The sequence below is a fragment of the Oncorhynchus tshawytscha genome, linkage group LG07, assembly GCF_018296145.1.
Source record: "Oncorhynchus tshawytscha isolate Ot180627B linkage group LG07, Otsh_v2.0, whole genome shotgun sequence".
Taxonomy (NCBI): domain Eukaryota; kingdom Metazoa; phylum Chordata; class Actinopteri; order Salmoniformes; family Salmonidae; genus Oncorhynchus; species Oncorhynchus tshawytscha.
In genome coordinates, this window is record NC_056435.1 from 2693200 (window position 1) to 2706984 (window position 13785).

A 13785-nucleotide genomic window follows, 5' to 3' on the forward strand; every position below is an offset into this window, starting at 1 on the left:
GGTGAGGATTTAAAAAAATATTGAATCAATTTTGAATTCAGGCTACAGACTTTGACAACAGACTTTCAGCACGCTTATAGGGAAGGACACTCAACAAGCACAGCACTTACAGAAATGACTGATGATTGGCTGAGAGAAATTGATGATAAAATGATTGTGGGGGCTGTCTTGTTAGACTTCAGTGCAGCTTTGTGTCTGCTGCTGGAAAAGCGTATGTGTTATGGCTTTACAGCCCGTGCTATAATGTGGATAAAGAGTTACTTGTCTAACAGAACACAGAGGGTGTTTTTTTAATGGAAGCCTCTCAAGCATAATCCAGGTAGAATCATGAATTCCCCGGGGTAGCTGTTTTAGGCCCCTTGCTCTTTTCAATCTTTACTAACGACATGCCACTGGCTTTGAGTAAGGTCATTGTGTCTATGTATGCAAATGACTCAACACTATACACGTCAGCTACTACAGCAACTGGAATGACTGCAACACTTAACAAAGAGCTGCAGTTAGTTTCGGAATGGGTAACAAGGAATAAGCTAGTCCTAAATATTTCTAAAACTAAAAGCATTGTATTTGGGACAAATCATTTACTAAACCCTAAACCTCAACTATGTCTTGTAATGAATAATGTGGAAATTGAGCAAGTTGGTGACTAAACTGCTTGGAGTAACCCTGGATTGTAAACTGTCATGGTCAAAACAGTTTACAACAGTAGCTAAAATGGGGAGAAGTCTGTCCATAATAAAGCACTGCTCTGCCTTCTTAACAACACTATCAACAGGGCAGGGCCCACATGCCCTAGTTTTGTCACACCTAGACTACTGTTCAGTAGTGTGGCCAGGTGCCACAAAGAGGGACTTGGGAAAATGACAGTTGGCTCAAAACAGGGCATCAGGGCTGGCCCTTTAAAGTACAGCAGCTAATGGAGATCCCTAATGAATAGAAATACAACAAAATGTGAAATAAGTCAAGGGCTATGAATAGTTTCTGAAGGCAGTGTATGTTGTGCCCATAGGAATGGTAGTAATCATTGAATAGTCGAGACTTGTTAACTGGTGACAACAGCTACTTTCAAATGAAATAAAACAGAGAACATTTTAGCAAAATATGGTGTTCTGTTTCTAAGAAAAATGACTGAACATAAATGTACAACTAAATTTGACTCTCGTAGTGCTTCCTTATAAACCTGGATCTGAGGTAATTTATGGTAACTAACATCTACAGTATTTTCATAGACCTAGATAGATATTTCATAGGCCTAAATATCTATCTTCACTATCTGGAATGGACCTGTATTGAATGGAAAGGAATAATGATAAGAAACAATTACAGGCCTATTCTATCCCTATTGGTTAATAACATCAACACAGAATAGAGTACAGGATTCATTCCATGCCATCCTGTTACAGTGTTCCAGTGATGGTGAATGTTAAGGCTGGCTTCGTCTCCATCAATAATAAATAGTTGAAAGAACAATGTATAAACACTGCACATTTAGTCAATAAATGAACATTCTTCAATCAAACAAATGCAATAAGCAATAGGCCTATAGGGCTATTTAATTCACAGGAAGGGTTGAACAGGATATCAAGCACAGGTTATTGTAATTTTTGTTTGTACTTTTTACACCTTTTTCTCCACATTTTCGTGAAATCCAATTGGTAGTTACAGCCTTGTCGCATCGCTACAACTCCCGTACCGACTCCAGAGAGGCGAAGGTCGAAAGTCATGCGTCCTCCGAAACACGACACTGACAAGCCCCACTGCTACTTGACACACTGCTCACCGAAAGCCAGCCCCACCATTGTGTCGGAGGAAACACCGTACAACTGGCGACCGTGTCAGCGAAAAAGCACAGGTTATGAAGGATAGTGAAATGACATACAAAATAAATAACATTGTTCCATAAGCCACTGTTAAATATGTCCATGGAGAATGAAGAGGCAAGCTTTACACTACATAGTTTTTCGTGCGACTCTGCGAGAGGCTTGGAGATGAAGTCTGACAGGGTACCAGTGTCCGTCCGGCTCCTGATGACTTCCCTCTCCCTGTTGGTCCAAATCGCTCTGTAGAATGGGGTGATGCCATATTCCTCACTAATTGGTCTCCTGAGACCAGTCCATTTTCTTGATGACCCGATCTCTGTTTCACCGCCTCTTTCACTGTATGGTTTTCCATATTTTCCCTGCCATCAACCTCGATGTTGGCGCATTTGGAGAGATGAGGGTAGAAACTACCCCGGTCTGATGTTGGCTCTGATAGGGACGCGTGAGGAGGAGTGAGTTCTCTCGCCAAGTCTTCATGGTGATCCATGCCCCAGAGTGCGCTTTCACACAACATCCCTGTGTAGAACAAGACAGTAAATATAGTATGAGTTTATACTGTATTTTCTGCTGTAGTTGAAGTGTTACTCGAATTCCAACTGAAAAGCCTCCATGCTCTAAACTGTATTTTCGCCGTGTTTTAGTATCTCTACCTTATCAGTTACACCATTGTCATTGCGTTGCCCTCCATGTCAAATGACTCACGCTGATTACAAAACCCATATAACACAAAAGCGTTGAGAATGGCTGTGATTTGTTGTCGATCGTAAAAACTCAGTATTTAAATAAATAAACGTTCAAGGTCTTGCCTGCTTCTCCTTTAGCAATGCTGTACTTGATTCAGCTGTAGGCTATTGGTTCTTATCTTCCTGGAGTTACACCATAGATGGTCTGGGAATGATTTCTCTGCTGTCTCTGGTTATACACCGCGCATAAGCACTTTAACGATGGAGGGGATTTCTTTTGGAAAAGTACATTCAATTAAAGATTAACAGAAAATACTGCCAACTGTTATGATCATTGCAAAATAAAAATTGCTGTGATGTAATGTCAGAGCAATTTTAAGTTCGTTAAAAAAAGTAGTTCACGTGTTGATTCACTCCAAATCAATGTTTGTTTGATTCCAAATCATCTTAACATTTGACCCTCCTTGAGGGGTCTGAAAATTTCCGACAAACTGAACATGAATGTTACTTTTTTACAACAATGATCAAAGTAACTTTTCGTCAGTTCACACTTTATTTTAGGGAGCCATTTGTTTTTTGAAAGCGTGCCAGGATGTATCAGTTTTTACAATTTAGTGTCTAGTTTTGGCTTGTCTTGTGTTACACGTAATATGTTGTGACACTGGTAAAACAGTTATTGGGGGAACAACAGCATTTATAGCTAGTGGGAAAGCATAGGCAGCGCAATCATAATTGTTTCTTTCTTTTTTCTTTCAGACAAGACAGACGTCTACTGTTTATGGTTTTTGCAGACTATGTCAAGTAATCATTTATTAGAAAAATAAAATAGCTTCCTTTTGCATCCAAAGACTGAAATGCGTTATTTACTTCAAATAGACCAAATTTCTATGAGGCTGTTAACCCTTGATCTCACATGCAGCCTGCAACATTGACCTGGACACTATTTCAGAACCACGGACAAGGACTTCCAACCAATAACAGTTCAGGCAGCTGTGTGTGTTCTATACTACTGATATACAGACCTACAAAACATTAGGAACACATTCCTACTATTGAGTTGCACCCCCTTTTGCCTTCAGAACAGCCTCAATTTGTCGGGGTATGGACTCTACAAGGTGTCGAAAGCGTTCTACAGGGATGCTGGTCCATGTTGACTCCATACTTCCCACAGTAGTGTTAAATTGGCTGGATGTCCTTCTGGGAGTGGACCATTCTTGATACAGATGGTAAACAGTTGAGTGTGAAAAACCCAGCAGCGTTACAATTCTTGACACAAACCGGTGTGCCTGGCACCTACTACCATCTCCAGTTCAAAGGCACTTAAATCTTTTGTCTTGCCCATTCAGCCTCTGAATGGCACACATGCACAATCCATGTCTCAATTATCTCCAGGCTTAAAAACCCTTCTTTAACTTGTCTCCTCCCCTTCATCTACACTGATTGAAGTGGATTTAACAGATGACATCAATAAAAGAACATGGCTTTCACCTGGATTCACTTGATCATTTTATGTAATGTTTTGTACACTCAGTGTATATTGTATCCACAGGAGGTTGGTGGCACCTTAATTGGGGAAGACAGGCATGTGGTAATTGCTGGAGCAGAATAGGCAGAATGGTATAAAATACATTAAACGTGTGGTTTCTATGTGTTTGATGCCATTCCATTCACGCCGTTCCAGACATTATTATGAGCCGTCCTCCCCTCAACAGCCTCCACTGATTTTATCAACTACCAAGAGAAAGAATATACATTGCGAAAAATAAAATAATTGGAAAAATTGAAGACAGGATTCATGCAACAAGAAGATGGGACTGGATGCCCTGCAATGTCTAATTCTCACCATATGGTGGCAGAATAATTCCATCGTGTGTGTGCGTGAGTGAGTGAAGAGTTAGGGGTTCTGTACATAGAGAGTACAAACCAGGAGGACGAGGACAGAGAGATACCAGAGAGATGGTGAGTACCAAGATGTCTGTTTGTTGATTTTAACATCAAGTCATTCTAACCCATTCTTGCTTTTGACAACTATGATATCTCATATCGCTCTCTTCTTCTTCGCTGTTTGTGTTCGCAGTACGGATTCATAAATACCTGTCTGAAATCTCTGGTCATTGAGAAATTTGGTGAAGAAACATGGGAGAAACTGAGGTCTGGTGTTTTGTGGACTAAGTAAATGTTGATGTAAATTTGAAAGGATTCAGGACATGAGTATGCCAATTCTCTCTATCTCTTCAGGACCCTGGCAGAGGTCCAGGACACGTTCATGACTTATGAGATATACGATGATGTCATTACTCTGCGTCTTGTGCAGGAGGCATGTACTATGCTGGGTAAGTACCAGTCTCTACGCTCTTTACAATTCTATAACGGTGTTTCATCTTGAACCAGAAACACAGGTCAGTGTTTTTGATACCCTTATATCAGTGGTTAGGAGTGTCTACCTCCTTGGGGGAGGGGGTGTGTAAGGCCAGGTGTTAACAACGGCACGGCTGAGGCCCCCCAGGTAAGGCCAGGTGTTAACAACGTCCCTGCTGAGGCCCTCCAGGTGTGGCACAGGTGACCCAAGTGTGTTCCAGGTGTCCTGTACCTGAGGGGTCACCCCAGAGCCTGTGGACATGACACGGTGTCAGGGTTAGAATTATGTGACAGTCCACAATCCCAAACTAAGGGGAGAGATAGGCACCATTTAGTTTGACAGTTGGTGATGATATAGTGATGACAATGATGATGATGTGGTGGTGTTGTGGCCACAGACATGCCTTCTGAGGTGGTGCTGAAGCTTTTCGGGGAGTACTACTTCAGCTTCTGTAAGATGGCAGGGTACGACACGATGCTGCGTACGCTAGGGGGGAACCTGGAGGCCCTTCACAGCTACCTGGCTCTCTCCTACCAGGTGACCTTCTCTTTACGGCCTCTACAATGGATCATCTATTATGTATTTCAATCCATTAGAGCCCAAATTTAAAATTTAAAAAGATTATGTATGCAATAAATATCCTTCTTCCAGGAGATGAACGCTCCCTCGTTCCGTGTGGAGAAGAACGATGATGGAAGGATGTTACTTCATTACTACACGGACAGGAAAGGCCTATATCACATTGTGCCAGGTACGGTAATCATCCATACCTAAAGTGTACCTTTAATCTAAGGAGGTTATCTCTTTTCTCTCTGTGCAGGCATCATTGAGGCGGTGGCCAAAGACTTCTTTGACAGCGAAGTGAGCATGACCATCCTTAACCAATCAGAGAAGGACGAGCGAACAGGGAAGAAAGAACATGTGGTCTTCCTGGTCTCTCAGAGGAGCCGAGGGTCAAAGAGGGATTTCCGGCCCCAAAGAGAGATCAAGGAGGTAACCAAGGAGGATGAGGAGATTGATAGGAGGGTTGAGACGTTTATTTTTCATTTAAATTTGTCATGATTCAAAACAAGAGTCAAGTAGCAGTGTTTAAGTATTATATGTTTATAATTGAATGAAAGTAGAATGAGGTCTAGAGGGTTAAATAATAAGAGCAAAGTAGTCTACACCCAGCAGACACTGTGGCCTCCAGGGGTTCAGTGTGAGATCTCTGGTGTATTCCTCTGGTCTGGTAACAGGATCAGGCAGAGGCATTGGAGAGGATGAGAGCCAGATGTGCCAGTCTGTGCCAGTCTGGTGTGCCAGTCTGACCCACTGCCCTGCCCCACTCATTCACACCCTGCTACCCAGATAAGCTGTGGATGGAGGAACAAGCATTCTGCAATGCCTTCCCTTTCCACATTGTCTTTGATAAACAGGTAAGGCAACTTGTATATTTCTAAGTTTATGCAAAACAATAATTAAGCAGCTATTACTCCTATTGGTACATTGTTACCAGTACTCTTCTCTATGTGTGCCCAGCTCAAGGTGAAGCAGACTGGGATTAACATCCAGAAGTTTGTCCCTGGGCTGCAGACGATGGACAGCCGTCTGGATAAGTACTTCAGCATTGTCCATCCACAGGTGACCTTCAACATCGAGAGCATCAGGATGTTCATCAACAGCAAGTTTGTCCTGAAGACCAGACGGGAGATGGTGCCCCTGGCTTCTCAGCATCAGTCCATGCTCAAACTCAGAGGTTCAGTCAAACTCCCCTTCTCTGATCCGATGTCTGATTGTGCAGGTTGGCTCTGCATTGTGTCCATGGTATGACTGAATAACTCCCCTGTACCCAGGTCAGATGGTGTGGATGGAGTCTCTGGGCTGTATGGTGTGCCTGTGCTCTCCGAAGCTGCGCAGCCTGCAGGAGTTGGAGGAGAGGGGTCTGCACATCTCCGACATCGCCCAGCACGACACCACCCGGGACCTCATCCTGCTTAACCAACAGCGTCTGGCCGAGATGGAGCTGTCCAATCAGCTGGAGCGCAAAAAGGCACATACATCTCTCCTTCTTTGTCCGTTTCTCATCTCACTGTTTTCTCATCCTCTTTGTCTATCATTTTGTAATTTCATAGGAGGAGCTGAGGATCCTCTCACGGCACCTCGAGGGGGAGAAGAAGAAGACGCAGACTCTGCTCTACGCCATGTTGCCTCGCCACGTAGCCAACCAGCAGAAGGAGGGCAAGAGGGTGGAAGCAGGTACGATGGCAATGTCTGCCTAATTCCATATCTACCTGGTCCTCCAGACAGGGCCAGCATATCTGCTGCCTTTTTATTTTGTTCTACTCTTCAAATGAGCTAGAAGACCTGTGTAATGAAAAGTGTGGCCATTACAAACATCTCTGCTTCCCCTTTCTCCCTCTATTTCAGGTGAGTTCCAGGTGTGCACCATCCTGTTCAGTGATGTGGTCACCTTCAGCAATATCTGTGCTGCCTGCGAGCCCATCCAGATCGTCAACATGCTCAACTCCATGTACTCCAAGTTCGACCGCCTTACCAGCGTCCATGACGTGTACAAGGTATACAGAGAGAAAGAGAGAGGTACATGAAGGGGTAAATGAAAGGTTGAATGAAGGAGAGGAGATAAGGGAAGGAAAATTCTTTCAACTATTGAGATGCAGCCAACCTTTCAATGAGTGCTATGAACGCCTCGGCTCTTCCAGGTGGAGACTATTGGAGATGCCTACATGGTGGTGGGTGGGGTTCCCATTCCAGCTGACAGCCATGCAGAGCGGGTGGCCAACTTTGCCCTTGTTATGCGTATCGCTGCCCGGGAGGTGACCAACCCTATCACTGGGCACCCATCCAGGTGACTTTATAGTCCAAAATGAGCTGTTCTTTAATGAAGCTATGGAATTGTGATTTGAAATGGCGGTGTGTGTGTCTATGTGTGGCGTGCGTGTACCAGATTCGGGTGGGTCTGCACACAGGTCCAGTGCTGGCTGGTGTGGTAGGGGACAAGATGCCTCGATACTGCCTGTTTGGAGATACGGTCAACACTGCCTCCCGCATGGAGAGTCACGGAGTGCCTGACGACATACACCTCAGCCCCTTCACATACAGGTAGTGCCAACATGGCTCCCATTCAGATTTGCCAATAAAGTTGCCCGAATAACTTAGTTATTGGTTCTGATTCTCTCTAACTATACCTATCTGCAGTGCGCTGGAAGATAAGGGCTTTGACATCCTGGAAAGAGGAGAGATCCAGGTGAAGGGGAAAGGCCTGATGACCACCTACTTCCTGCTGCAGAACCTGTGTGTGTCTGAGGACACCATCATGGCCAGAGGGACAGGAGAGCCCTGCGTGTACAGAGACAACCAGCAGGGGGCGGGAGAGAGCGAGATAGATGAGGCAATGTGGGTTTGTTCAATTGCTAGCTAGTAGGGAGGGAAAAAAGGTTATCAAACAACAAAATGTGTTTATTATTGGACAAGTTATACAGCCTTCATTACATATCAGAAGATATGAAAGATACATTTTCATATGATACAGCCAGATAAAGGAGTCTTTCTTGTCCCATTTAGACACAGAAGAACCAGACAGTGTGAGAAAGGAAGAAACGAATGGCCAAACCATGGCATCTGCTTCTTCTTCCAGTGACCTCACCAACGAAGACACCTTTTCTGGGAGACACTACACCTTTTGAAAAGGGCCACCTCAACGACGTGAACTCACGATTCTTCCAACTGCTCTAAGTATGTGGAGTTGGACTCCATTTGGAAGCACATCATTTGAAAATCTGAGACTATTTAGGAAATGAAATGTTGAACTCCACAAAGGTATGCTAGTTCTGACAGTTTCCAAAGAATCAACAATGTTTCTACACATGCTTACTAACCCACTGGGCACAGATGTCTATTCAATGCTGGTTCAATGTAATTTCATTGAAATGATGTGGAAACAACGTTGATTAAACCACTGTGTGCCCAGTGGGAAGTATTATAAATTCTGTAGACAAAAAGTGATAAGTCGGTATCTCAGATTTTTGTTGATGATCCAATGGTCTCCACGTTGATTCAACATTGTAACCACATTGACAAAATGATGTTTAGATATTCTAAACAGGTTGATTCAATCTGTGGGAGACTCCTGGGTGAGCTCTGTGTTGTTGTCGTGACTGCCACCTTCTGGGGGACACCTGGGGTTGCCATGGGGTGGGGACACCTGGGGTTGCCATGGGGTGGGGACACCTGGGGTTGCCATGGGGTGGGGACACCCTGTCAGTGCATCATTGCCTTTCCCTCATTAGCACTTTCCTGGGCTTTCAAATGAGTGTAAATGAAATAAGAGACGAGGAAAGGTAGCAGCCATTATAGAAAAGACTAGCTTCACGTGCAGCTGCTGTCAACACCAGAACTCTGCCATAGCTAATACATGCCCCCCAGGCTTGTATTCGATAGCAGAAAGATAGCAGAGAGACGGATCTATTGAATAGAGATGCTGTAGTTTTGAGCTCCCGAGTGGCACAGCGGTCTAAGGCACTGCATCTCAGTGCAAAAGGTCACTACAGTCCCTGGTTCAATTCCAAGCTGTATCACATCCGGCTGTGATTGGGAGTCCCATAGGGCCGTGCACAGTTGGCCCAGTGTCGATCGGGTTTAGCCGGGGCAGGCCGTCATTGTAAATAAGAATTTGTTCTTAACTGGCTTGCCTAGTTAAATAAAGGTTACTTTTATTTATTTTAATAGTTTGGGGTCTGCTAGACAACAGCAAGGAATGTCTCCTTTCTCTCCTCTCAGCCTTTCCAGATGCCATGAGTACACAGTAACTGTAATCTGCATAGGGAGGTGTTGATGTGTGATCTTATAAAGCCTAAACCTTGTATAGTTGGGATGTTCTTCGACATGTTTACTTTAGGTCTTATGCCTCATTTTCCAACTCCCTGTGGCCCTTTTCGCTGACTAAAGTAAACAGTTAACAGTTGGGAAAAAGGTCATGTGGTGTGTGTGTGTCTATGTATGTGTGTGTATGTTGGGAAAGTGGCTGTCATTAACATTTAATTACCACAAATACCAGCGATAGCACAACAATTGACGCATGAGTGGGAGAAGTGGAAACTCTTGTGACTAAAGCGCACCTAGGTGCAATCGCGCTATAGGCAGCGACACAGAGAGGGGCACAAATGGAGACAGCAACGTTGCAGTACTGTCCCATGGAGCACTAAACAGAGGCACTGAAGTTGCTACAGAATGTGCGCTCTCACCAAATAGCGATCAGTAGGCCCAGTAAACTTGGACTAGAAAAACAAGTGACAACCAACCAAGATTCGTCAGCAGCGGCCCGCACAATAGCAGAAAAGGCGCGTGAAAGTGTCATTACGCAGCTAATCGATATTCTAACCCAAATACTCACATTCGACGAAGAAATCAGTCATAGTTCGTTTCAGGATCTGAGGATATTTCTGCGTCCTAAAGTGAGTGTTTTATCACTTATATGAAATTCTAATTTCTTGGTGAGTGATGGTGTGCATCTGCTGGTTTTCATAATTTGACAAAAATGTTTGATATCTTTCTATTTGGTTGATAGGCTAGAGATGAGAATAAACATGATTATGAATGAGAAAACAATATTGTATGGTATATGGACATCAAAATATTTTGTATATGTTTAAAAAAAACACTGCATTTGTTATGACTGACTCATGTTGGCTCGACCTAAAAGCTTCCCAGTCGAAACAGTTCACGGATATATAATGAAGACGTTTTTGTGACGTTTTGGTCTTTTTTTCGTGAAGGGTATAATTGCAGACCGCAATTAGGGGCGTTTTCTGATATAGGTGTGTCTTGATATCAAGTTACACCAATTGATGCTAGCCATTGGTCTGTGGCCGTTTATTTTATGTCGGGACAACAGTTGTTGCCAACTGTAGCATTGTAGCTAAGCCTAACCCTTTTCCTAACTTTAACCGTTAATTATCCTAACCTGACACGTACGTTATCCTAACCTTTATTTTTTGTATTGTAAAGCAATTCAAAATGTAAAATATAGAAAGAACAAACAGAGTGTACAAACAACATTCCTTGTCTGCTCTTGAGTTTCTAAACGGTCGTCACTAGTTACCACAGCCACAAAGTCATAAGGCTTCCTATTTCTACAATTTCTCTTCTTAAAATGGGATTTTGAACCTAACCATAACCACATTCCTAACCTTATGCCTAATCATAAATTAAGACCAGTTATAGATCATTTGTAGTCAGCAATGGAGTGATTGCTTCCTACAAGAGCACAAAACGTGTAAATTTCTAGACATATTTGAAAGAAAATCTAGAGCTTTTTTTTGTCTTAAAGACAATAACGGTATGTCAATAATAATGCATTTTATTTTGTGAAGTGGTTTCTTGCATCAAATAACAAGAACATGTTCAGTCACCTCCTTGTCTGAAGGACAAGTGGATAAACAGGTTAATGTCATACCCAGATTTCTTTTTTCAAAGGTCTCATGGAATGTAGGTCTACATTGAACACAACACATTGGCTGCTACCGTAGGCTGAATGATACAACAGCCAAGTTAAACTGTTATGGGATGCATTTTCTCAGTTGTTTTTGATGGTAGGACACACTGGTAGGTCTATATTATGATCAAATAGCCACAGTAGCTTACTTGAACACTGTCTGAAACTGTAACTTAAAGCGGGTACAGCCTCAGTGTTGACAGTAAACTTGAGCTGGAAGTTGAAATTTGCTCAGTGGCAAAAACATTTTGAGGAAACAATGCTTTTATTTATGTGTATTAGTCCACCTTAGTTATCTTAAACTACGATATAAACAAATCATCTGTAGCAAGAGCCCATCAGTCTAGTCTGACTATTTTTCATGCACATTTTTTCACTTGAGAAATACTGCACCAAACATCTAGATGTAAATAGACATTAAAAAAATGTCAATTTTTTACAGATTTCTTGATTTTATCTTAATTAATTTAAGCTATTTTGAGGAACTGTACTGGCTATGTTGTTGCTATGATGACACGAGCGACAAACCAAAAGTAATATTGCCGCTTTTTCAAACAAAGGTCTTCGGGAGTATGCGAGCAGAGATGTTCGCCTACCTGAGTTCTGCTAGGAGCAAACCAAACCTATGTATGCGGACGCCTCTACCAAATATGTTTTATAACTAACGCAAGATCGACCAGAGCCTGTCGTTTCCAATGGGAGCAAATAAATTATAGTGGGCAAAACAAGCAAGGAGGTGAACAGAGCCAAGCACGACCTAGTGAGAACCTATTGGCTCAATCTAGCATTTATTTGCATATTTCCTTTAGGGAACACCTACTCTGTCAAATGCGCGTGTGCAAGAACTCAAGTTTCCCTTGCTCTCATAAACAACACCATTTTTAAAACATTGGCAAAGAGTAAAGTCTACAAAACTCAGTCCACTCTGTTTTTTTACAGATTTTAGTTTTGGAAACTGTATGGAGATTTGGTTTCATCAATGAGAAAATTTGCAGAACGTCGGCCAAAATCCATCTCGCTCCATCTTCTCCCACTGCCGGCCACTGGGTTTCCGCTCATCACCATATTTGGTAGTGAGTGGAAACGCCAACTTGATACTTCATATTTATACATCCGGTGAAATATCTGGCTCGTTGTTCTATCTGTGCCTCTACTCTCTCCACCTAGGTAAGCATAGAGCTGAGGAACATCTGTGTGCGCATGGCATTGAGGGACTCTGACTGTCAGAAGACCTGGGACCTTAGAGATCTGCAGGACTGTTTAAAAGCCATGGTGGACAGTCAGGTGTCTTCTCTCATCAACATGAACCATCCCGTGGCCGTTCAGACATCATGCACGCTTGAAGAGATATGTCTGAGCTTCCCTGAAATCTGAATAGCTAATATCTCACTTTACCTAATCTCAGGGTTGATAGCCTATTGTTTACTTGAATGTACTTTTTAAATAATTTATTTGATTTAAAATTATTGGAGGTGCAACTATGTAGGCCTCCTTTGTAAAAAGTAATGTCAGAAGAAATAATACTGGGACAAAAATGTGTGTTATGCAAAGTGTTTTATACAAATCCTTAAAGGCCTGAAGTTTCTGTCAGTTTGAAAAACCTACCAGGAATTCCAGATCCCAACAGTTGTGTACTGTATACCTGCCCATGGTGGGTTGGCCTTTCCAAAGTATAATTATGTTTCATTGGGTAATAAACATTGATTGAATCTTTGTATGAAGTTGTTACTTCACAATTTCGTGGATATATGTTTAGATCTGACCTTATACAAGGCGTGACTAAAACGGCTATGTGGATGGATGAGAAGCATGGGCATGCCAGCACACTACAGGCTGGATCCAAGCTGCTGTCACCAGATGGCGCTATTTATCAAGGAAGTAGTTCTCAGTATTTTGTGCTAGCCCAGCACTGAAGTACCTGATTCAACTAATTTACTATACATCAAGCCCTATAGCCCTTGTTTAGACTCTGTGGATCCCAGGACCAGGATTGAAGATCACTGATCTTAAGAAATAGTGGTTCTTAAAAGGCTACAAGTTGTGAAAATGTTTTATAGTTAGACAGTTTTTTTTATAGTACTACATACTCCTACTGTAGCTAGATACTGCATTAAAGTAAGTTAGCCGACAGCCCTATCAAATATAGTTGTGAACGCGAGTTCTAATACCTGGTCGGCCGTTCATGGGTGGACTCCATTACACGGGCACATACAGAACTCTAAGCTTGTGACACATCCTGTTCTCAGGGTCTCAGACGGTCCTAGACGACTGAGTCAGGAGTCAGGGCTCGGGTCAGGGCCGACCATGTGGTGCGTGGGTGTCTAGAGCAGTCTGCAGTCTGGCTTTAGAGGTTGTCCCAGGATGTATGGACCCCCATCCCACTCGTTCCACTCTAGCATGTCTCCATTGTTTCCTAGGAGTTCTAGATAA

General features: G+C 42.9%; 1 protein-coding gene and 1 long non-coding RNA gene across 2 annotated transcripts; one reads left to right on the forward strand and one right to left on the reverse strand.

Moving 5' to 3' along the window:
* Nucleotides 1–1089: 1089 nt before the first annotated feature.
* LOC112255398 lies at nucleotides 1090–2751 on the reverse strand. The gene is made up of 2 exons (XR_002954243.2): nucleotides 2471–2751; nucleotides 1090–2336 (listed from the first exon to the last, which is right to left on the reverse strand). It is a non-coding gene; the product is annotated as an uncharacterized LOC112255398 (long non-coding RNA).
* A 3305-nt stretch (nucleotides 2752–6056) lies between these two features.
* LOC112255397 (guanylate cyclase soluble subunit beta-2-like) lies at nucleotides 6057–13069 on the forward strand. The gene is given in 9 exon segments (XM_042323839.1): nucleotides 6057–6280; nucleotides 6384–6600; nucleotides 6698–6894; nucleotides 6977–7100; nucleotides 7272–7420; nucleotides 7565–7704; nucleotides 7803–7964; nucleotides 8061–10315; nucleotides 12523–13069. Coding segments are annotated over 8 exon segments (1368 nt in total). The 5' UTR covers nucleotides 6057–6124; the 3' UTR covers nucleotides 8284–10315; nucleotides 12523–13069.
* Nucleotides 13070–13785: the final 716 nt, after the last annotated feature.